The sequence below is a fragment of the Trichoplusia ni genome, chromosome 27, assembly GCF_003590095.1.
Source record: "Trichoplusia ni isolate ovarian cell line Hi5 chromosome 27, tn1, whole genome shotgun sequence".
Lineage (NCBI taxonomy): Eukaryota > Metazoa > Arthropoda > Insecta > Lepidoptera > Noctuidae > Trichoplusia > Trichoplusia ni.
In genome coordinates this window covers 2,987,566-3,013,983 of record NC_039504.1, presented here as the reverse complement: position 1 = coordinate 3,013,983, position 26,418 = coordinate 2,987,566, and the positions used below count along the sequence as shown (strand labels likewise).

Sequence of the window (26,418 nt, the reverse complement as noted above, 5' to 3'; positions counted from 1 at the left end):
ATATTTAGTGGGTATGAAATTAATTGTAATAAATTTGGATTACAATTATTATAAGCCACTTCAGCCGAAACTAGTCTGGTTCTTATTTTTTTTTTAAATAAAACTTCGTAAGTTTCGACACGGGCTTCGCTTGCTTCAATAAACCGGCTCCCGCATAAAGGAGTCCAACATTGTGTCGCGGGATTAACACAAACATTAAAGTCACATGCTCGTACTTAGGAAAAGTCAAAATTCTTATCCTACGTGGTGATCGAACCTGCGAAACGACTCAATGTGTATGGCGTAAGGACCTTACCACTCGGCTATTCATTCAAGAATCAAACCGTGATTTCTTTATAACTTGAGAAGAAATGTCATTACTAACCGGCACCCCATCAGGCAAGAACCGATCAAGTGCGTGCGCCGGTATAACGAAGCAGTCTTTCTCCAGTGTGGCGAGCGAGACGGGCTCAGTGCGGCGGCGGTCGGTGGGCACGGTGGTGGTCGGGCCGCGGTCCCAGCGCAGCAGCGAGACCGACGGCTCGCGCGTCACCAGCGGCTGCGGCGGCTCCGGCTCCGTGCCCGTGCCGCCGCCCAGTACTGGCCCGCATCGTTCTATAACAAAAACTTACATTACATACTGGTACCTCATTCCGTATTCTAGCATCCATCCATCAGAAGACAGAGGAGATTGTGGCTAAACTACAACTGCACAAGTTATTCGATCACAGGTTAAGCTATCCTCCATACGGTGAATCATAACGTGTTTCGGAAGGAACGATAAAGTGGGTCCCGGATGTTATTCACACCAATGACGGCCGTTATGGGTCGTCAGGAGCTGGAAGGTCTAACAATCTGAGTAAGGAGCATCGTGTTGCCCAATTAACTGGATTGAGGAGGTCAGATAGGCAGTCGCTCCTTGTAAAAGACTAGTCTGCTGCATCCGGTAATGCCGGCCCCAAAATGACTGGGAAAGGTCATAGACAGGATCATGATGAGCTCCATCAGAATTCATGATTTAGTTAAGTCAACGTAAAATCGTTCAATAGGCACCCGATGGGTTAAATCCGACGGTTTCAGAAAATCTGACAAATAAATGGTTAATCAATGGTCAAAAAAGGTACGCTGTGTTTAGCTGTTAGTTTCTTTGTCAACTGATTACAATCTTCTTTCGGAAACCGAGGATTAAACTGCGGAAAACGAAACACAGAAAACGTGTACCACGATAGTTCCTTGTTTTTAAAAGGTATCGTAGTAGCTATAACTTCAGGCTTAAAGTCTTCGGCTGGTGATAAAAAAACACGGAATATTGTTTAAAATCTCTTCGAAACTTCGGGCTTCCAGTATAGGAGGTGTTTGAAGTTCACCAATGGCTCCTTTTTCTTCTCAAATTATAATGTCAAAAAGGATGAGGTTATATGTCATGTATTCGAATAGAAATTATATACATTTGCACGTGGGCTTCTACTTTTAGAAAATAAACATTTCCAAAAAATATTTACATTAAAATGTTAAAATGTGAACAAGTTGACAAAGACAGACTGAGATGGAGAACTTATCTGGATAGCCTCGTACCTTATTTACACTTGAATTTGAGAGATATATTTACTGGAATCCAGACGATTACATTTGGTTAGGAAATCAATGTAAACACAGTTTATTTATAGTATTCACAAGCCAGATGTTTGTTGATGTCCAATTCAAACCAACTAGTAGTAGTTATGTACGTAGACACACACATTTGAAACACCTCGATTCAGATCTAAAGTAATACTTACCCAAACGTATTTGAATTAGTTACACTGAATGCTACAATAAGTAGGTACAAAAGTAAATCAAAAACACAAGTTCTAAACATTAAATATGACACAAAATGAGTATTTGTACCTTTACGTTTGGACATGAAACTACGGCTGATCTTCAAAACAGATATCGAAATGAATAATTCAGAAGGTTGATATTAAATGAACATAGTCGATTAAATCGTGCCAATTATAAATATTGTATAATGTGCGTGTCATAACACTTACGCGGGAAATAACCTCGGCATGTTTGTGTTTAGCGCCAAAACGGAATCGGTTCGAAGCGGCTTAAACAAGTTCCACCGCCTGGAGAAATGTTGCTGATCAATCCCCATACCCACAAAACTTGTGAAACTTTCGGCAACAATGTTTACATAAAACAATCACTTGTTACCACGCAGAAAAGTTGTTAACCAACAAAAAGCGTGTGTAATAAACGTTAACTGAGCGCTGCATCACCTGTCAAGGAATGTATTTATAGTAGCGACGCGTGTCATGTGCGCTGTGTTTTCAACGCGGGATACTAACGAGGTCGGTGTAAACTTCACTCAATTATAACACTCGTCTGCTCCTCAAAAGGATTTTTGGACACTTTGTTAACTTTGAAAGTTACGGATAAAGTTGTAAGACAAACAAAACAAAAGTTTGTACGAGTTCACTCTGAGTCACTGGGCACGTACGTTTACCTGTGATGTCGTTGTACTGAGTACTGGCGCGCGGTGCCGCGGAGAAGAATATGTGGGTCTTGTAGTGGTGTTCCTCCATGCAGGAGTATCGCTCGCGGTCGCGGCGCTTGGCGTTCCTCCCTGCGCCGAGCGCGCCCCGCGCCTTGCCCCCACCCCCGCTCGACGAGAGGCTCTTCTCCCCGCTGAAGTTCTTCCGAAACATCAAATTCATCTTGGAAAACTGCCCAGTTCCTTCTCTTTCGCACTTAAGTGTACCGGTATGCGTGCACACCGTTCTCTCACAGTAATTAGTTCACTGTACCACGCCAAGATTAAACCCGGCTATATTCAGATGTCTCCTGTTTGGCTGAGCGTGTTGGTTTGTTTTATTTCCGCTTTAAAATGCACGGTCTTATGGTAGGATTAACTGATGCGAGGTGAATAGAGAGATCTATAGAGTTGCTTTGAAAGTTTAAAAGCGTTCTTCTTTCAGAACTTAAAATCCTGAAGGATTAAGGTTACAGGTTGGGTGACCAGTAGTCTAATCAAACCAAGATTTGATCATCTAGCTTCATGTCAAGTGTAAAAGGAGAGGCACTCCTGACACTGACGATATTTGTATCAATCGTCTATTGCCTAGAACCATTCCATTGTAAACCTGAAGTCAGTCTGACTTGTTGATTAGATCTATAAATACAGAAGTTCTCGATATGTTATCGATTTCCTCGACCTGAGCTCGTAAACGTATCATATTTATACTTACTCAGAGGTATTGGTTTTGTCTGTGTCATGACTAATCCGATTACGACGACGAGCTTTCGTAAGAGATGATTCTCTCAGTTTTTATGGATTTTGTTATGATAAAGAGACCGGTTTTTACTGTGTTGTTGGAAAACTAGCAGATATATTTTTGTCCGTGTTAGCTCAAATGGATGGAGCTGGAGAGAATGGACGTAAAGAAGGGTTAGTTGAGAAGTTTGGTGATCTGTGGAAACAAGATATTTAGCTAAAATGCCGCTGCTATTTAGTAGGGACATTTATACTCAACTAATAAATTTCTTTGAAGTCTTCCTATTCGAGATTATAACATTTCGTAATTTTCGGCCAAATTTCTCTCTTCAAAAGCCCGCTGAATTAATGCCTTTGAAGGTTTTACCAAAATAATTTATTTTCAAAGTACGAATATTTCGTAAAAATACAACCATATTACAGATTTAGTAGGGATTTGCTACAAATCGGGCTATGCCTTCCGAGAACTGTTTAATTTGTTAGTGAAAGCATTTTTTATCTTTGTATCATCTAATTTTATAAAGCCTTTAGGTTCACAAAATTCTTCACATTTTATTCTTTCTTCCTAAATGTAGATTTAGGAAGAAAGAATAAAGTTATATCTATAAAACACTATGACATGTTTTATAGTGAAGGACTTTGAGAGTATCCAGTCACCTAACATTAAAGTTAAACATTTTTCTATTGTATGCATTATGAGTAATATGAGTGGATTTCTTTGCCGAGCAGCCAAGGTTTCAGGCAAATATCAAAATGCACCTATTGTTAGATGCTATTGACATAAAGTTACAAAGTAATATTCGAAGCAAACTTCAGACAATACACGAATATATTACTGTCTGAAGTGACGAAAGATATGCATTTCGTTGAAGATCAAAATGCTTAGGAATCTCGCAAAACATTTGAGCTGGCAAATATTTTGTAACTCTCGTGCCAAATCGACTGCTTGGGCAAGAAATAGTAGTTATGTAAACAAGATTTTGTAGAACTACATAATATTGAGTGATGTCTGTAATAAACGTGAAGTTGTCTTCATAGTCTGTTCGATCGGAATATTAATATATCCTGGGACAACTCACACACGGTTATCTGATCCCAAGCTAAGCAGAGCTTGTGTTATGGTAACCAGACAACTGATAAACTTACTTAAATATTTCTAAATACATACATATTATAGATAAATTACACCCAGACACCAGAACAAATGATCATGCTCATCACACAACATTTGTCCTGGGCGGGAATCGAACCCACGACCTCCGGTATAGCAGCCATTGTCACTAACCACTAGACCAACAGGCCCGTCTCAAATTAATCATATGTTTTTCGGTTTGGAGTCCCGAATTAGGTACTAGAATCAGAAATCTTTGTAAGAGTTTTTTTTAAGGTTATATGTGGTTAATCGCAACTGGTTGGATGAACAACGATATGTTTTTGGATAAATTGTTTTTGACTTAAGATTCCTAAGTTCCTCCAACCAAGGCTAGGTACTATGGCAGCCCAATGTGTTTTTCCATATAAAAACATGTAACTTTTAATCATTTTAAAGCTCTACGGTTGAATTTTTCATACCTTATTTCCATTATTTTATGCACGTTTTCGATAAATGATTAATTTATATTTCAATTTTTATAGTCATAATTGTGTTTTAAAACTGTTTTCAACAGTTGCCTCATCGGTTGCGAATCAATATACATCCTTAACAATCAACAGTCCTAAATATTATGAACCTGTTTATTTTGGAACTTTGTTGGAAAGGTTATTCTTTATTGCGTGACTTTTTGTAATCCTGATTAGTATTCTTCCCGCCTTAGGAAACTCCCTACATAACTCACCCTAGCGATATTAGGTCCCAGTAAATATCAACTTGTCCTCCACCGAAAGTTAGTAACGTGTGACGGGAAAGTTTGAGGTATTGAAAGAAATATCCAGAAGACCTATTTTGTTACAGAAATGTAAGAAAATATTAGACGTATTTGTTGAATTAATTTAACGTCTATCCAGAGGTGTTGTTCAATAGATCGACATGTGTAGAAACACGTGGTTACAGTTGTTATTAGTAATGAGAGTCAATGATTGTTACACAGATTAGTAATTGGTTAGGCGACCCCCATTCTCGAAGCAATCGGAATCGGAGCATAAAAGAACAGGATGACAGTAGTTTATTATATGTTATTTTATTGCCGTATATTGTGTTGAGTTGCCTTTCTGTTTTTATCTATAGCGTGGTATGGGTTTATTGGTCAATTCTGAGGGTTCGGTAAAGATTACGGCCGGCTTGGTCGCGCCATGTCGTAAAGGTTTTATGATTTTTATATCGCCCCCGTTTTGTTAATTGCCTGCAAGTGTTTGACTGACATTTTCAGCATTTTTTTCGTATTGCAAAGTTATAGGTTCGATATGACGTCTGGTTTTCTTCAAATGAGTGATTAAATATTTATAGTTCAGATATTAAACAGTTTTATTATAATAGTTGGTAGTTGAGATCTTTATGACGATCGTGTCTTGTTTTAATGTTTGCGGAGTTGACTGTGTACCAGATAATTTAGTAGGTACTCATAAACTATATTTTTCGAGAAACCAGAGAACAGTTTCCACAATATTGATACTTTTATGTAGTTTTCCGATGTGTTTAATTACTTTTTTACTGACTACAGTTAGATAGCAGGCGTACGAAAAATCCACAATAGCTTAAGTTCTGAATATATTACAGACGGCCAAATAATACACAGTAATAAAAAAACTCAGAAGATTAAAAATCCATTTACTTCTTCCTCAAAGCAGCTTAATTATTATTTTGGCAAAGAATCATGCCATACATTGAAGGAGAAAAACAAATGATTAAACCATGGACTATTTCTCTACAGATGTAAATTTCACAGATGATTCTTAAGCGTCGGCCATCTTTGAAGACTGGCGCCAAAACAGCTAAGTGCATTTGGCGATCCATAGACAGAGAGTATTAATTTGTCAGATGAGACATTATGGGAAGGCGGGAACTGGTTAGGAAGGACAACGAGGAGGGCTTTACGTGAGAATGTTTTATAAATTATTTTGGATTTGAACGATTTCTAAGCAAGCATATCGTTGTTAGAATGTTTTTGAAGGTTTTTTTTTATAAATGCGGATATAGTTTGGTACTCATGTACCTAAATGATAATTTGTCGCATTTTACTGTTATAAAAAAATGCAGATTCATAATTATTGACTCTAGCGTAGCTTGTTTCTAATAAATATTATTATTGTACTCCCCTGTGACAAATGATCTTTATATTATTTTTTTCCCTTCCGTAATTGTAGGTACCTAACCTACAATTCCGAATTCCAACAGAATTCACAGACTCTTATGGCTTAATAAATAAACTACACTTATAACAGATAATAAATAGAGATGAGAAAGCCTGATCCAGTGCCAATAGCTATTCGGCGCCTGTAACTAGTGTACAGTAATACAATTTCATTGTAACGATCGGAATTTTGCATGAATTACGATCGGATGGATGCCAGAGTCCGCGGTATTAAATGATAGCCGCTGTTAGTTCGGGAATACGATCTGTTTGAATGTGTGGTCATAAGTGATATACCCTGGCTTTGATTTTGGGTCTAACAAAGTGTTTTGCTGAACCCTAGGCATCTTTTCTTTTTTCCGGTACGTGAAAATAAATATATAGGTATGTCAAAAAAAACAGTCAATTTGCTTTTCATAAAAACTACAAAATAATTTTTAAGCTTTTTTAAATTAAAATGCATGATTGACATAATTTTGATCATCTTTGTTTTAAGAGTTTTTTTTTTCTAATTTTCACAAGCGCAGATACTAAGTTGTTATTTTTTTACCTAGTAATGTGTATAATAGGTAGTAATACATTGTAAAATATTCAACGAGCACCTATCTCAGACCGTTACGGTTAAAGTATTCATTGAAAACCCTTTTGTGTCCAAAACAAGCTCTTTTGTCTTAGTAAAGAGTAGTAGTTCTTGCGAAGTTTAGGTCTCGTAAACAAGTTGATTTAAAGTCTATCGTATCGGACGGCCAGGCAAGGAGGTTCGTTGTAAACACGAAATTGATGGCACTACATAAATGTTACAGTTTTATCGTACGGCCCACCGGAATGAGGCAATGGATTGGTAATAACAATTTATTGGCTGCCTCACAGCTCAATAAATCGATTTTATAATTTATTTAGTGTTCTCACGGCGAAATAGTTCATAAAATACCACAGCAGTAGTGGTTTGTTAAGTACTTTGTATCGTAACATCAAATAATATTATTATGACAACATTAAGTAAATAATAGCTTTATTATTACTCACATAAGATAGATTTTTGAAAGAATTTGAATATTAAGTAAGCGAGTAACCTCAAAAGATTGTATAAACACATGTTTTAAATAATATTTGCAGCTATGCCGACTTATTTTTAAACGAACTATGAATAGCATTTTGTGATTCAACGTCTTGATAACAGATGGCGGTGTCTGTAGTTTGCTAGAACTTTGGTAATTCATCTAGTCTTAAACAGGCGTAGGAATTTGAAACCTTGAAATGTGTACAGACATAGCGAAGTACGGTATGCAACAAAAGTCGGTCGGATTATGAAGACAACCGAACATAATCAAATTGAATTAATTGCTATTCTTTAAAAGGCAGGTCCAATGAAACACATATTAATACTCTCTACAATGCAATAGGTACTCGCATTTTAAAACTGTTTGGACTTGAAAAGAGACCGCGATCCCTGATTTTATTGCGATATTTCTACTTTAGGTAACTATAGGAATCTATACTCTATACTAATATATAAAGCTGAAGAGTTTGTTTGTTTGAACGCGCTAATCTCAGGAACTACTGGTCCAAATTGAAAAAATCTTTTTGTGTTGAATAGACCATTCATCGAGGAAGGCTTTAGGCTATTAACCATCACGCTGCGACTAATAGGAGCGAAGATACAAAGGAAAATGTGAAAAAAATAGGGCAGGTATAAATCATAACTAATATCTTCTACCTACGGGGACGAAGTCGCGGGCAACAGCTAGTAAGTAAATAAAGGAAATGTCAACTCCAGCGTCCTTAAGAAAAGACATGTAAAAATGATTATGTATTCGACTTGCAGACTACGTAATTTCATTTTCATTATGTAACTAAATAAGATTGGACGTAAAGCATAGTGAAAACACAGCAACCGCATTTTTTAAAATTTCCTATATTAATACTGGCACTTTCTACTTTGGATTGTCTTAAAAGATTTTTATGTTGATCGTACTAACAACAAAGAAACGCTAAGAATTTGCAACAAATTAGATTTAATTTAAATTAGTAATTTTTGTTGGCGTATTTGTCTGTATTTCCTTAATTACAAACCGTTTGTTGTAAAACAAAGAATATTTAATTAGTGCCACGTTGAAGTAGCTAATTGATAGCTTATCAATGGCCTTATTTTTTCACAATACCGAGTATTCATAATTTTTTCCATGTAAGTGTTGTTTGAGGACCCAATTAAAAGTATATGGGTTACAGATCATTCTAAAGGTTAGCTACCTCTAGAATTTTTGTTGCCTTTTGTTCAAACAGAGGCAAATAGAAACTTTTAGAATGGTGTCAGTCAATTTGCCGGATTAAAGAATGTATAGTCTATAGTAATGTGGGAATGAGTAGTTTCATTAGTAATATTTCGATCTGTACTCAAAATCAAAATCAAATCAAAATCCATTTATTCAAAATAAGCTACAAAGTAGCACTTATTGCACGTCCAAGGTACACAGACAGCTCCCCGTATCGCCCACCCTTCACCGCTTCCTAAGTGTTTTGGCTGTACTTACTCATATACTAAGATAAAAAAAAACTAAACCTTATAATTGAACCTCCATGTCCTTATGATCTGAATCTCCATTGCATTTAAACAGTCACTTATATAATCATGAAAAAAAACTAAACCCATTATGTAAATCGTAGCAGGTTCTGTAGCACAATAAATAAGTTGTTTGCGTCGGGATCATATACTCGCTGTTGGGTTCGACGCCAAGTTGCGACAAATAAAACTTTACTCTTTAACCAGATTGGTTCTGTTCTGTTTAATTTAGAAAGTATTTTGAACTTTCGTGTGCTTCATTGTTGTGTAGAAAATGAGGTTAGGTTATATATATTTTTTAAGTTTGAATTCAAATATCATGTCGTGTAAACTAAGTGAGCTAGTTGTCATAGTTGATTTGTTTAAAAGAAAGGTGAGGTAGGATTTAGTGTTGAGTCACTTGCAATTTAATATTTGTTAATTAAATAACTTTAAGTAATAACTGGCGGACAAATAGAGTTAAATAATTGTAAGATACCCACTGATTTTATCGTCACCCAACCGATTTGTATGAAATCCTTAATGCTACGAAACTCACTCGTGCTAGACTCGTTAATTATTCGAAGTACAGACTCTGAACGCTTTACCGGACCAAACCAGTTACACAAGTAAATAGCCACTATTCCAACCTCTTAAAACACGGCTCTAACACTCATCTCATCAAGTCTTATAAACAAACACGTTATGAGGAGCAGTGACGTCACAGCTTAGTTACTGTTACACTACAACGCATATCAGTGTCTCTGCTGGCGCGGCGCCAGCTCGCACAATGCATGACGCCGGCGACGTATTAACTGTGAGTGACGTCACGCTTTTCATAACTATCACATGGATTATGTTGTGGGTAATCATGCGTAAATATGTTAATGTGAGGATGTTTCTGTATGGACTTCTTCCCGTAGCGAAAAGGATTCAGGTCGTTATGACCGATAGAGTGAGGGTTGGCGATCCCTGATTTCACGATATTGCAGCCGATGGGATACCGTATCGTCAATTAAAACTGTGAGTTTTAAAAATCATTTCTTCTTAGAATACTTACACCAAGATAGCTTTCTTTCTGTTCAAGAAGTAAAGTTTAATTGTACTGTAAAACAAAAATATTTAGACAATAAGAAATCTGAACAGACAAACTCATTTTCAACTGTCGTCAGCTGAGTGTTGTGAAACATTACGCTCGTCGCACATACGACACTTGTGGCGTCAACACAACTTATACTTTTTACGAACAATGGGAACACTTGTTAAAATACTCATCGCAGATAGCAGGCGCATTATTTTTAAACCTGTTTGTTTTTTTTTCTTAAAATCTACTAATGGACTAAGAAATTGAATCCTTGTGTCGCAAAATCAGGGTTGGTAATATAAAACTTGGGACTAAAATCCAGTCTATAATTATTCCAATGCTGTGCAAATAAATGCTCTTCATAGGAAAGCTTGGCCAATCGATACCATTGCTTTTTTGTAAGCACAAATATGTCTAAAAGCCGTTTGAGACAATGAGTTTGCGGCATATTGCCGTCAATGGTCAATCACTTTTGTTGCTATTGCCGTATCACCCAGCAATGTATTACAACTCTTAAGAATAAGATACACTTGTGATAATTGAGTTATCGTTATAAACATCGTCACCGAGCTCTCGGTATGAACTATGAAGCATCATGTTATAGAGCATGGTATTCGAGTAAATTAGCGCCGTGCGTGTCTGGCGACGCGTGAGTACACAATGCACTGGTGTCTTGTGGTGTGCTACCACATCTCCTGCCGCTCTGCAATGTTCCATCTCTCATCTCAGGGGGTCTAAGTGATGTGTGTGTATGTATGTTTGCGTACGTGCACCGCCATGGTGTGACCTTGGGTCAGTAATGAACTACATCAAGAGTGGTCTTTTTTGTTTGCTGACAGTTTACTGGCGTCTCTGTACCTCCTAGTCTACTATGTGTTATTATTTAAGGATGAAATCGTCGGAAAGTATTAGTAAAGTATTAGTACTGGCGATTAGTTTTACGATACTAAACTGTGAAGAGTATAAAAAAACTAATTCTGCATGTTGCATATTCCTTTAAATTCCCAATGTGAGCCTCTCCTGCTCAAGTAACAGTCATTATGAGTAATTTACTTCATAAATGACAACAATAAAATAAAAACCAAAAAATAAAATACATAGTTACGTTCGTGACATTTAAAAATACAGAGAATTAGGGTGTGATCACATTTAGCCCGTGATATTCAACTCGCATGTATAACTAACATTAATTATGTTGGAATGGGTACTTATAGTACCTACCTACCTATAGTTAGTGAATACGAACCGTTGTTCACTTTTATTACACTTCCAAGGGTTATTATAGGACAGTGTAATATTACAGTTTATAAGAGTTACAGGCAGGCAGAGGAGCTCGTGGCTAACCTATAACCGCATAAGTGATTCGATCACAGGTTAAGCTATGCTTGACGCGGTTGGTCTGTAGATGGGTGACCATCTTTGTCATAACGAGTTCCTCCGTGTTTCGGAAGGCACGTAAAATTGTGGGTCCCGGCTGTTATTCCTACATCTTTGACAGTCGTTACAGGTAGTCAGAAGCTTGAAAAAGTCTGACAGCCAGTCTAACCAAGGGGTATCGTGTTGCCCAGGTAACTGGGTTGAGGAGGTCAGATAGGCAGTCGCTCCTTGTAAAACACTGGTACTTAGCTGAAACCGGTTGGACTGGTAGCCGACCCCAACATAGTTGGGAAAAGGCTAGGCCAATGATGAAGAGTTACAGGCAATCCTCAACGTTCGCTACGTATTGTGCTACGGCGTAGAGATGTATCGTAGAACCTTTTCATCGTAGACTTGTGTAGACGAAAATTTTAAAACCTCACAGATTTTTATTCAAAAAGTAAAGTCTTCCGGTTTGGTGTAGGTAGGTTTGAATTATAAGAAAATGGCAAATTGTTTTTGGGATGATTGATTGCGAACGATGATTTATTAGTGAAATGTTTCAGCTAATGGCACTATACAATGCGCCTAAGAAACAAACTATGTTGCTGCCAAATAGTTTCTCATGAATCACCATAAAGATTTAAGAGCTTGATAACAATATCTTTTGCAGAAATGCAAATCAACGCTTGTAAACAAAACACGATCAAAAACATCAACACTCACATTTTGTTACGTCATTCTTGATTGATAGTAATCAAGCACACCCTTCACTCGAATACCAACCTTATTTAAACGAAATAAAACTCGAAACGTAAAAGCAATATCGCCTGGAGGAATGTGGTAGCTATTAATTGAGTCAGACAGTTAAATTGAGACTGAAAGTTTTTGTGTTAAGGTTGTTTTTTGTTTGAATAGTGTATTTTCGAAGTAGTCTGGAGTAGTGACCTTGGGGTAGCCCTAAGGGAGGGGTCGGCCTTGGTGCGAGTCCTACTACCGTAAAATTGTAAGTGCTACAACCTTGCAAAGTTGACCACATGCTTCTAAATATAGTAGATGGGTTTGGGACATTTGTGGGGATAGTTTATGTATGTTTTATTTCCGGGGTTTAGATTTTTTGGGTGATGGAGGATAGATATCTTCTATGCATTGCTTTTAATACAGCGATATAAGATACTGAATGATTCTTAAATATGTGTTCGTTGTATTGGTCAACTACGATACGATATGACCATATTCAATTACATTATCTTTTGTTTAACGGGTCGCAATGATAATATTTTTGTCTTATTTATGAAGTTTCTATAGCTAAAAAGAGTTTTCAATATTAAACAGCTGAACAGTTCAACTTAACATTCCTACAAACCATTTAAAATACCCAACACTTAGCTTTTATATTGAAGAACAAATCTCAACTGCAATAGTTTCTAAGCAAACACTTTATGTTATAAAACAGTCGCCAACAATGCTCTACGGTTCCTACATGTCTGGCGCCGCCAGCCCCAGGGGGTTGGATAGAAACGGTAAGTTTAAGCTACGTGAGGTATGTCATAATGTTAGTATAATATGTCTATTTCGCAAAAAATAAAACAAGGGGCCTACAGTAACGTTTTAAAGTTATTTTATTGCGGGTCAGAATGAGTCTTCTACATCTCTAATTCTTGTATTGCGCTGTTAAGCGTTCATAATTATATTAGCTTAAAACGGGGTAAGAGATCTAAAGGTAGATGATAGATGAAAATTAGATCGGTTGTGTTTTTTTTTACCGTATCCAGTGTGCCCAACGGAACCCTGTTACTGAGGCACCGCTGTCTGACCGCTGTTGCCAGGCTGAGTCGCAAGTTTGACTCGCACTTGGACCGTTAAGCCACGACGCGCACGGTGGGTTTTGGAGTAGTGACCATTTAAAGACTATGTTGCAATAAAAGTCAAAAATCTAGGTCTCTCACCTAAAGAGTACATAGTTTAATGTAATAAAGTCTCAAGGAACAATGAAAAAATAAACAAAACTGTTTTGTTTATAGAGCTAGTTGTTTAACTTGTTTTATTACCCCTAGTTTTAGTATATGTTTTTTTTATTTGTATATGTAAATTTTAATTTAATATAAATACATGTAAAAAAACCTTAGTACACCTAAAATATAAATGCTGTGTGTACCTATAATAGACATGCATACGAGACACTATGTTACTTAATTTCTAATTTGTTAAAAATGTATGTTATGCTGTTGGTATACCTAATAATAAATAAAAATAAAAACGTAAAGAGCCTCTTTTCTGTTCTAGTAAATAACGAACAATTACGTGTATACGTAAGCTCGTTGGTCGATATACATTATCTATAGAAAGTGAACATTTGCACGACAAAAGAATACCTCCATCGATACTTTATTAATATATTAAGTTCGTCACGAACACTTATAATTTTCCAGCAATTTGTATTCAAAGTATATTATTATCCATTATGATGAAAAGGTCAAGTCGATTACATTCCCCCTCCGAACTGCTGACAAAACGCGGGAAATTACGCGGAAACTGATAACGTTGATAACACGCCATTCTCTTTTTGAAAATCCTTCATGTTCTGGTGATGTGACACAATTATAGACCTTGGGTTGTGGGAATAGGGAAAATGACTTCGTCGTATTGGTCGTCTTGTTTACGTGCATATTTCATTATTCTGAAAGGCCAGTTGCACAAAATGGAAGCGGCTTAATAGTGTGCCTCAACTATTTGTGTACTGCCTAAGTCCTTGTTGTTTCAAGTTTTACTTTTTATTACGTTGACATTGTGTGGCCAGGAACAACGTATTGTATTGGAATTTTGATGAGCTGTACCTATAGTGTTCGACTTATAATTTTTATTTTTATATATCGTCCGTGATAAACCGGTAATCCGGATCCGGTAAAAGAGTCATAGATGTACCTAATAGAATAAACTATAAGTATACTGACATAAAAGCTAGACCTACGGACTGTTGCCTTAAAAAAGCAAATTCTATCAAAGACAAATTTCAAATATTTAATTACAATACTTCGGTAGCGAACATCGCTTGGAAGTAAAAAGCAAACTTCTTAGAAGCTTAACAACTTATAATGAAATTGTAACTTTAAGGCAAAAAATCTGATAGAATTTGATCTCGGTAAGTCGATCAGCGTAATAAAGTGCGTAGGAAATAATATGAGGAACTAAAGTGAATTACGATAAGCTTTTAATAATATTCCCGCTGTTTCTTTGTTGAGCGGTAGGTTTTATAAACCACGTAGATTTCTATGGGTAAAATATTTTTTCAACAACGGTTCAGTAGATCCAGATAAGGAAATGTAGTATCCAGATAAGGTATGAAAGAACTAGACAGGTATTATAGAATATTTTCCAAAAAAACAAGTACGAGTACTATGTAATATATCCTGGCACAAAACTTAGACTTCTACGGGACGAGGTCTATTTTAAGCATTCCATTGTAGTTTCCCGCCGGTCTTGTCAATAACGGGAGCCCTTAAGGTATTGTAAAGATCCTTTAGGGCCAACTGATACTCTCAGTAACGATCGTATTCACGGTAACGACGAGGGCTTACTGAGTGATTGCTTACAAAGGCATTTAAAAGCAGAAATATATTCGAGAATACTTATTCAAGATTGAAAGATTGTTCGTGTAATTAATGTTGTTAAAGACTGGTTCTTTTCTCGTCGGAATCTGTTCAAATGTACAAGAAGTTTTAAACGAAACCTTGAAGTTCCTCATAAGAGCTGGTAATGCTAACAAGCTGTTTAAAATACGATATATGAGGTTTTTATCTATCCATCTCTATATAAAAAGTCAAGGTTAACCTTCAATTAAAATCAACTTATTGTAAACTTTATAATATGTATGTAGAAGAATGTCAAAACACGAAATATCACTCATAATATTCTTCACTTTAAAATCAAACAGAACATCATCTCTACATTTCTATTTCTTAACATTTTCTACAATTTAATGGCTTCATATTTTTCACCTCGCATTTTAGTATCTCGTTATTTTTTATGCAAAATGTTTACCTCCAGATTGTCTGTTAGTTTACGAGTCGCTTGGATTGAGTCCAAGAGCCGAGTGACGCCGATCCGACGACACTCTTATATCAAGCAGTTTTGAAATATTACTTACAAATTCACCTCGCCCTGCCAAATGCTTTCACCTAATTTTAAAGGTGTTTTTGGGACTTCTTAGCTTGGTCTAAATGTTCTGGATATTTAAATTTATACTAACTGATTTACTTTTTGTAATGTTATGTATTTACCTATTATACTGATAAATAATCATACTTATTTGATATCCAACAAGTTGCATAGAATAATGTTGAGTTTCTTATTCTTAAACTTAATGACGGTGATTTTCAAACACCTCAAAATGATGATAAGCTTACAAAATATGTAAATTATTTCAAACTTGTCAAAAGATTTCTCCTTGATTTTTAGGCTGTAAGTTTTGATATCTCCAAAAACCTATAGGGTAAAATCGACCCAATTATGTCTCAACCCAAAAACCTTGTTTTATCGCTTTCGCCATCTGACACGGTAAAATGTTACAAAGTAAGTTTATTGCTTTATTAATTCAGCAATTATATCGAATAAACCTTTCGTTACATGTTACAGTTCCAAGAATCGATTTTGTCGGTTCCAACGTTTGTTCCGTTTCAAACTCTACACGTGACATAACGTTATTATTATCGTAAATTACGTATAATCAAATGTTTGCATATTGAATATGTAACGTGGTAATATTTAGTATAGAGTTGATATGTTGAAATGTTTATTGATTACATGTTGTCTCTACGCCATAGTATTCTACATACCAATTTAAATTGACTACCCACAAAAGCAAGTCGTTACATACGTGTCAAAAAGTCAAATTAACTCACAATAAAAATAAAAAGAATATGTAATTATATACCTATTTGTTTGTACAGTGGAATGGTGTTAAAAACATCCTTGAGAAATGTTTACGGTAGGTCTACACACGCCCCACGGTGGGCGCCACTGAATGAAACGATCCCGCCCGTTGTCACGCTACCTTTGGCCGTACCTTGCGTACACTACACAACGTGCCTATAATTATGTAAGCTTTTCTAAGTAGTACAGAAAGTATATTTCACTTCACAGAGTTCTATGTCACTTTTTGACTTTGTAATTTTGTTTTCTTTTTATTCTTCATGGGATTTATCAATCAATCTTAAGAAAAAATAGATTTCGGCTCCATTTACTTTTCATTTAACCTTTTTTTTGTCTCAAAGAGTTGGTCGAGCGCCTTCTATTTTCAATCTATTCGTTTTTTGAAAATAAATTGGATTGGTATGAAAGGTCAACGATTGAAAAAAATAAAAATCATAATCAAGAATACATGAAGACTCATTTATATTTTGCAATACAGCTTTTGTCACAGAGTCATCACACGCGTCGGCGCTCGTCAACCATCTGGTCAATTTAGACGCGTTTTCCACACATGCTGTTTTATTACATTTCTCAGAATATGAGTCTTTAATATTATGTTTTGTCTTTATCACACATTTAACGACGAAAGGGATAGACAACGGTAGTATGTATTGTTCAGTAATTGTTAGCTAGGTTTAACGTTTCGTTGGACGCCAGCCAGAGACAGATTGGCTGACGACGTCAAAAATGATATGCCCATAATTTAGAGGCAGTTGGATGACATGTGATTTTTTGAATTCCGAACAGATCTGAATTTAGAGAGGCTCTTTCTCTGCTTATTCTGTTCTATTTTTGATTGATTTTCTATTTTTTACTCGGTCTCCAAACAGTTTTCGGTCTCTTGAAAACAACCTCTTTTTCTTATTGTGAGAAGAGCAAGGAGGTTTCAAACCGGTTACTATAGTTTAAAGATATAAGACAGAAATCCTTCACAGAAAAAGAGAAGACAGTTAGATCCAACATTCTTCATAATAAAGCGAGAATATCACCATTAATAATCGTTAAGAAACCAGCAGAGCGGACATCCGCTCTTAAATAATTAGTTCTGCTATATTTGTGTGGCCATATTTTAACACCCACAAACTCTGTCAACAAGTGCGCTACTGAAACTATACCTACAATGACTCAGGTACACTTGTTCTAAATTGTTCTTTTAAAATAGCTTTTGTTTGTTTCATTGTAATCTCAACCTTGATGATGTTAATACTTTTTATGACGTCACCATTCTTTTGGCAAATAATAGTAGGTATCTTTAATATAGCATCTTTTTTTAGAAAATAATAGCTAGAAAAATAATCTGTGTCAATACTATGGTCTAGTGACTATTCCGAATGAAAGAGAGATGAAATTTATACGAGTAGTACGGTTCTCTTTCGCAATGACCATGACGTGGTAATTCCAAGAGATATCATATGACCTAGTAAATGGGTTATGGAGTGTACTATGAAAAATAGTAGTCTTTAAAGTATTAAGTAAAATGGGAAATAAATCCGTGTGTACCGTTAAAAGTTAGCCCGAGACCAAAATTTATTTATCACTGCAGCTTTTTATCCGGCCATTTTGAATATATACCAATGTTCATATAAAATATAGTACTGCTTTTAAATATCTCTCTTTAAACATTTAGAATGTATGCGCACTGGCCAACACGTTATTTTGGAGATACCATTTTTTTTATTGACAGTTCTCATTCTCGTTAATATACATGTGATAGACCAAGTAGGCCAAATATCAACATAATAAACTTCTTTTATGAATTACTATAGTGATATTAGAAAAAGTATAAATCAAGATAAAGGCAAAAGAACATGTGTCTCCATTACGTTGGGACTCGGAAGAATATCTTGTAGATAGGGAACCTATAAACTAGGATTAAGACATTGTTCCCTTTGTCAAGGGCGAATATTTTATGGGACATAAAGGAGGCAAGCCAACAGAATCGTATGAGATTTGTAGTCATACTGTCTAGTCTGGTCTGGAGGCAGTAGACTGTGACTTAGCTCATGTTAAGTGCGTAATCTTGTTAGTTTGTATGTTATGTGTATGTATGTATATAGAGCCTTTATACTAATGAGAGAGACGAATAAGCTTGGGTGCTGAAGACAGATTAGGGTCAATTCATTGAATGACAAAGACGAAGGAAATTTCTTTACTGTGAAAGGCATGCCAATGCGTTTGAATTTTCTGCCTTAAACAAAATAATAATATTGCCGCTATAATGCTATTGCTTAAGATGTAGTTTAACTATCGAGTCCACGTGGTTAGAAGATCTTGAACCGTTTTCGCGGTCCACGCAACGGAAGCCCACAAAGATCAAACATTTTCCCCGTTTTTTCCTCATTTTCCATTGTATCTTCGCTCCTTGATAAATGGTCTATTAAACACAAAAAATTTTAACCATTAGTTCCTGAGATTAGCGCGTTAAAACAAACTCTTCAGTTTTATAATATCAGTATAAATAACTTAAATGTAAATCATACGTGCAAAACGCACTATTTTTTTCTATCACAATGAAGACAGGCAACATAGTTTTTCTTTTTAAAAGAAAAACCATAGCTTAATTATTTTTTTGTTTTCCATAATCCCATTTTAGGAACCGCATTTCTATAACTGTTCTATTTCTGTTATTGTTCTCAGATGGGAGCAAGCAATGCACAATGTAGCGTAACGGGGTTAATGGTGGTCTCTGTCACAAATACATAATGCATCGCCACTGAGCTGCTGTTCCTGGTGTTTAAATGTTTTGCGAAATAGTTTTGTTTTTCATAATGTTTTCTTAAAGTTTCAAAGTTTTTAGGAAGATTATTCGGTTTTGCTGTTTGAGCTCCTAGGAAGTTCAGCTATCACCATGTGATCAAATATATTATGAATTTTTATTACCTCTACCGTTCTCAGAATTAAAATCCTTGTGTCGCGGGGGCTTTATAAAAAGTAACTTCATATGCACAAAGATCCCAAACCAGTGGTCGTGCATAGTGGGTTGGCGTGGTGACCTCAAGCACTAGGCTATCACTACAATCAATTAATGAATTAAAAAGCTTGTTCAATTGTTTTTTTTTTTGAGCTTGTGTATTGATACTTATTGATGTAACGGCTTTTTATCTTTACTTAGGCACGTTATGAGTGCAGGAGAAATATAATATCCACAAAACAAAACCAAAAGGAAAAAAAACATATTAATCAAACACACCGCGAATAGTTTCACCGATACTAATCTGAACACAAACAACAAAATAAGTATTAAGTAGATTTGTTTTTCCCTCCAAAAGGTCGTTGGTCATTACTGAGGCCCACTCACCTAATGTCATACATCAAGGTCACTGCCGAGGGTCACGGGGTCAAGGGCACTTATGCCTACCGGGGGACCACCTATTATAATTTTAGTTTTGTGTATCCTTAAAGTCCGTGAAATGAGATTTACTTGGGATTGTTGGAACTGAATTGAGAAAGACGTAATATCAATTTCACGGACTGCTCGTCATCTGTTTAATTCGTTTAGTTTGTCGGTAATAGCTATTGTTGTTTGTAGGAGTTTCGTTTTTGTATATTCGTATAAGTTTTCTCATTTATGTGTCGTATCTTTGATAATTATTGAATGGTTTAATTGGTGTTCGTGAAATTTGTTATAAGATCTATGACACTTACAGCGACTGAACGGTGGTATATTATTAGTGGTAAAATACTGTTCAAAGTTTTTTATAAATGTATTGTTTTATTTTCGCATATGTTTCGCATTTATTTAGTTTAACATTTTTAACCTATGTGACACTCGTTCTTAAAGTAATGGATAAGACGAAATTTAATTAATTCTTTTGAAAACTGCTATCAAGTTTATAAATAGACTGCAAATGAAAACGCTTGATAAATAAGTCTAAGTCAGAAGAATCACAGACTGATTGCATGCCTAATAAAAAACTATTTCAGTTTACAAAAACTTTAAAAAGCATTTATCTTCTGAAATTCTCGGTGACCTGTTTCATATACAAGTGCATACAGAAATAAACGACTGATGAATATATAAAATGTATTTTAAGAGCTCTGCGACAATAAATACACGGGCGAGTGGATTTCAATGTGGCTTGGATCACGGTACGAATAGGGGGTATACCACTAGTTCTTAAAATCAAGACTTGCGCTGAAGCGAAATGGAGCGCTACGCCCTGTAGAGTGATGTCTCATTTCCACGAAAAGAAAAGTTTTATATTTAAACAAAAAGAGTAGCTGCAATTAGAAACAATTAAACTATAAGTAAAAATGTTAGCAGTGACAAGAATGTGAGTGGTCAGCAAACAGACCTACGAAAATTGAAAATAAATAAATTCCGTGTACATTTACATAATTATTTATATCATTGCAATAAAGTGTTTATTATATTTCGTTTTTACAAACAGACACTCCAATTTTATTTATATGCATAGATGTATAGATGGTGGTATGCCCCTGCCGTTGACTACGTATATTGTTTATTTTTGCATGTGACATTGTTATTTTCGTTTTCCGACAAATCACCGGTTCTTTTGACGTCATCTCTTTATTGACCAACCGTGAAAAAGTAAAATTCACACAATATGTGGGACAGATTTATTTTAATGTCTAAGGTTATTCTTTGATGGAGCTGATTCAAATGTTACGTCATTCAATAAGAGAACTGAACGTGAGGAACGAAACAGATTGTTCTGAGTCGTGCTTTTTTCTTAATTTCAGTCTACTACATTACATATACATACATTCTTGTCCTAGGCGGAGATCAAACGCGCAGAATATCACGCACAATGAGTTTGGCTTGGTGACCTATACGACTCAGCTATCTGGTGCTAATTGGCGCATTTAATTACACATCGATATTCAATTCTTGATTTTCAACCTATCATGTCTTCTATAACCTATATGATTCGGTTGGTGTTATTATTTTATGTCGGAAACACTAGGGATGTACGTTATACACGTGTAGCCATAAACAAGTAACTGTCTCGGGAAGCCGGCAGTAAAGTTGATGTTTATTGAAGTTGATTGATCGCCGACACTACAATGAGTGTTCCTTTTCTCTCACACTTTTCTGAACACGTTGCTGGAATATCAATGATACAATACATGATTTGGCTGAGGCTTTGTTAGGAGGTATTTGATGATAAGCCTAAACGTAATCAGATGTACGTAGCAAATATCTCTTGTTCTGTGATTGCGTTCTAAAATAATCAATTATCAATCTGCAATTCTTAAGTATACCGGCTTTGGCTCTACTTTTACAATTGTGGCTACTCTGAGGACGGAGATAATGCTCAGTTACTCGTGAATTTAGATTAAATATGTTACTGAATCACTTTTTTTTGTATGGAATAGTATCTGATTTATCGCGTATATGCGTGACGATACGATTTGCGTACAAGAAAATATAGAGAATATACATATATTTATCTTAAAATAGTACTTTTAATGATGTAATAAGTTCGTCTATTGCTTGTATGAAATGGACTAGTCGATCTTCACACTATCAAAATAATGATAAAGCAATTAAAGCTTTACGTTTAATAATAATAAGGTTATAAATAAGATATAATTCACGGAGACGACGTGAATTGTTAACGTAGCATTTCTGAAACCACCCTTATAATGGAAACCTTATACGTGACTGGCTTTTCTTAAGTCTTCCTAGAAGACAAATTGCAATTAAAACTTTAAGATATTTTTAATGATCGCTTGTGGCTGTGTATTTATTATTATAATATATGTTTGTAACCTTTAGAACTGTAGGTGTATAAATTTAACTTTTGAATGAGTAAGTATTCTAATTTTTAACCCAATCCGGTCAATTACAAGGCTAAGGCTAACATTTCCACCATTTTCTTTATTTAATTAAATAGCTTTATCCCTCATTCTTTTAAATTTATCGAGATTTTCAACCGTCTGAAGTTTTAACAGAGATAGACATACACTCACGAACGTATGCTTTTATGTTATTAGAGCAATGTGACTACATATTTTAATGGAGAACTTTTTGTAAGACGCAATCAGTTCATCTTTATATCAATGTCAGAATCTTTTTCACGGCCGTCGCTCGCTTGAACCATTGCTTTTCATTTCTTTTTTTTAAAAGAAAAGCGATTCCACATACACTTAAGTCATAAGCACAAAGATCGAACTCGCGACACGTCTGGCTCAGAGGCTTCAGCTTGATGACCTCATCCACTCCTCTAACCGTGGTACGCAAGACATAAAGAACGCGTGTATAAAAAACCGAGTAAAACATTCACATGTTTGTAGCCTATATGGACAAAAAACTAGCGTGTTTTTCAGCAATTTTTCATAGAGTTATTAGTCATTTATAAAAGTTTAATTAGACACGTTACTTCAAACATAAAATACTTTTTTTATCATAGAAGTAATTAGGATAATTTACAGCCGAATATTATTCTTAATTTAGAAACAGATGCTTGAAACCTTGGCAACTAGAATCAGGTCAGAATAATGTGAAGGAGAGCGAAATTTATGCTTTACTGTATTTTACGCATTATTGTTATGTGTTCAAACGTTACTGTGACAAAATTACAATTTATGTGGTCTCGTAATGGTAGCTATCGTGAATAACATGATGGTTCCGTTTCAGTTTTACCCTGATTTATTATTTTACTAAAGAAATCTATATCATAATACAGCAACCAAATGACAGCTTTTTCTCGTTAAATGAAAAAAATATAGAAATCTCAAGTAAGGTTCATGCAATCTGAAGTTCTGAGGTAACAAACACATAAACGAAAATACAGACGAACCTCCTCCTTTTTTCCGGTTGAAAATATAGATTATTCTTTGAAATAAAATTATTATTAATCCATTTCGATCGTTTTATGTTATATTATTTAGATTCTCGTGCTCGAAATTTCGACACTTTCGTGTCCGATGTCACGGTCACGCGTAGATAAACCGACTCTACCCGAAAAAAGTATATTCAATATTTTTTTACGAATATTTTTGATAACGTAATGGTGTCACTAAGTACGCCAGCCAGCAACAAGGAGTCCTGATAGCCATTCTTGCAGTTTCACCTTTTGATACTGCGATTTAAAATCTCGTGTGACATGATGTCATCACTAAACAGTACGCTTTTAACTAGCAAGTGATGTTTCTAACACCCACTACCATACTTAAGTGCTATGCTTTAGAAATTTGTGTGACGGATTGAAAATACTTATATTTCTAGAAAAGCTGTCCCAGCAAATTATATTTTGCCATTAAAATAAGTTGTATTGAATTTAAAAAATGTATGTTGTCCTATTCTCAAACCTACCCAATAGCAAAATTTTATAAGAATCGGTCGAAATGTTTTGGACGAAATGTTTGGACTATTTGGTACACTGTGACTCGAGAATTTTATGTTACAGATTTAGTCAAATACCCTATCACTATATTTAAATTTTCGTGTACTTAAAGAGATAGTCAGGAATCTCGAGGCCTCTAAAGGTCTCTGTCAAGTAAATGGATATAAAGTGCGGTGGCTGTTCAAGTGGGCTCGCCATTACCGAGCTGTCCTCGCCGAGTCATTAGGAAAATATTTCCATTAGTCGCCCCCTTAACATCAACAAGGGATGAGAGCTGCTATTATTTTCGTGTAGAACAAAATACTCGTAAATCTTGCAGATTTTTATCCTTCTCATTTTGGTTGTAAGATTTAATTTGTTGGTCTTGTTGGTTCTTGTTGACTTGGTTTTCTGCTGTATCGTAAATCCGTAACAAATTAGATCTTGGACTTACTCAATATTATAAGACACTAAAATGGCCGGTTGTAAGTTCGATACTTGGATGAGTAAATTTTTAAGTTTATTATTCTGTTTTATTTTCTAGTGGCCAAGCCAGGAGGTCACTTATCGGTAAATTTTTACTTCATGTCGTTACTGAATTCTTACGTACGAAAATAAATAAAAAATGGTTAAAAACGAAACCAAACTGTAAAAATTGAACTCTTTGAGAAACAACAACAGAACCAAGGGTCTGTTGTTAGTCTGTCATTTCCATTACTAATTTTCTTTTCGCAAAAAAATATCTCTACATTCTATACTTTCGGTTCCAGTATATTAAGATATAAATCACGTGTGTCCCTGATCCTCAGTGGCGACTCCAATCACCGCCAGGTAATATATAACCGTATAAAGTATAGAGACTATCGTTATTTGTTTTCTTTGATGTCACTGAACTTTGTCCGCAGACTAATTTGCTTCTCCTTCTGGTCTCTTGATTTCTTTTGATGATATTATACTGTTACCGAAGTAAGAAACAACGTGTGGTCACTTAGCGTGAATAATGTTTGGATCGGTATGGAAAATTCATCGATCATTTGTGTATTATAGTTGGAACTTTGACTTTTTTCTTTAGGATATTAAAAGTTAGTGTATTTTGGTCTCAAAACTTCAATTTTTTTTAAATATATGTGCCAGGTATATTAACCTCGATTTTTATGTTCATTTAAACGAATTTACATCACACACTTCCTCTGCAGAAGACTTAAAATCCGGACACATCTTAAGGATAGCACATCAACCGATCGACAGCATAAACTATCAATTGACGCTCTAATGCACCATCCATATATTCCATCCACAGACTATTATAGATATAGTAACACATCTATATAAAACAACATAAACAACAAGTACAACAATACTAGTCGTTGATAAATCATATTATAGTCGCCAATCCGTTACCCGAAACTAAGTTACGATGATAAATTAAGGTCTGTTAATTGCATTTATCAAAGTGTTGAGCATGAAATATACACTCTGAGCTGATGATGTGTCTTGCATGTCATGGTAAATAGCATTAGATAGGACCCGCATGATGGAGGCTTGACATAAGTCTAAGTGATGTTACCTCTTTGGACTTGGGCGATATATGTGAGGAAATTAGTTTTATTTAGTGGGTGAGGTGTTAAATATTTGTTAAATGCATTTATAATAAAAAGTAAAAATGTTGCCTAAAATTATATAAATTGCAGCGACATGATACTACTTAATATAAAATATGTTAGAAGCGTAAATGGCAAAATTAGAAGTTGACATCTTTAAGGCTTTTTTCCTTTTGTGGATTTTATAAAATAAGTAAATAATATTATAACTTAGACGACTATGAATAAGTAGTTATTATATCTTAGGCAAAAAAGGCGTGTGTCTTATCTACCAACAAACAACGACACGAGAATTTTATATATTGGAGTATTAGTTTTTTTTTTTAAAGTAACTGTAATTAAAGGAATATTAGATTATATTATGTTTCAAGACTTGCCAGTCGTCTTCAAATCTAAATCCGTCAATAGTATATTTGAACGTAAGATGGCGTCGATTTCTGTCTACCTTAGAGGAACAGAAATAAACAAAAGGTCAAGGTTTGTCGACCAGACGTGTCCCGTGGTAGCCGACTATTTAGGAACTATGTAGGGCGGCGACTGAAATATAACTCCAATAACGACGGTTTAAATATGAGATGTAGGTGGAAGATAAACCAGTTAGTGCGGACCTCTTTGTAGTTAAAACTCTTTTTTGAATTTTATATTTTTTTTAGTACTCTAATACTACAAGATTTTATATTTTATTATTTCTGTTTGACTGGTGTTAATTTGATAATAAAATTTACCTTAGCATTCAACTTTTTTAAGTTTTAATACGTAAGTATAGAATAAAATGTCTTATTATTAGTAGTGGTAAAGATAATAATAAAAATTTTAGTAGCTTGATGAACTGTTTTCTATATCGATTCCATAATAAAGTACTGTAATTGTGCCACTACAGAATTGAATTGAGATATTATAAATATACCTCGGTCAACGCCGATGTATCTTTTTTTTTTTTTTTTATAAAAAATTCTCTTCCTTCTCTTCCTTTCTCGTAATATTTTTGAAGCCTCCAGGCCAATAGAAATAAACCAATTATATCAGATTCCCAGTTCTTTGTCTAACTTACGA

The 26,418-nt window shown here is 35.2% G+C and overlaps 1 protein-coding gene across 3 annotated transcripts in view; it reads right to left on the bottom strand.

The window, feature by feature from the left end:
• LOC113505802 overlaps positions 1–26,418 on the bottom strand; it is a 94,426-nt gene that overhangs the window by 4,927 nt on the left and 63,081 nt on the right. Inside the window, exons 1-3 of one of the 3 annotated variants that reach the window (XM_026888633.1) lie at positions 2,468–2,516; positions 1,867–2,087; positions 365–594 (exon numbers count right to left, since the gene is read on the bottom strand). In XM_026888633.1, coding sequence (XP_026744434.1) covers positions 365–594; positions 1,867–1,882 — 246 coding nt within the window. In that variant the 5' untranslated portion in view covers positions 1,883–2,087; positions 2,468–2,516. Of the gene's footprint in view, positions 1–364; positions 595–1,866; positions 2,088–2,467; positions 3,165–26,418 lie in introns of those variants that run through there. The other 2 variants (XM_026888630.1, XM_026888631.1) reach the window with 2 other exon arrangements.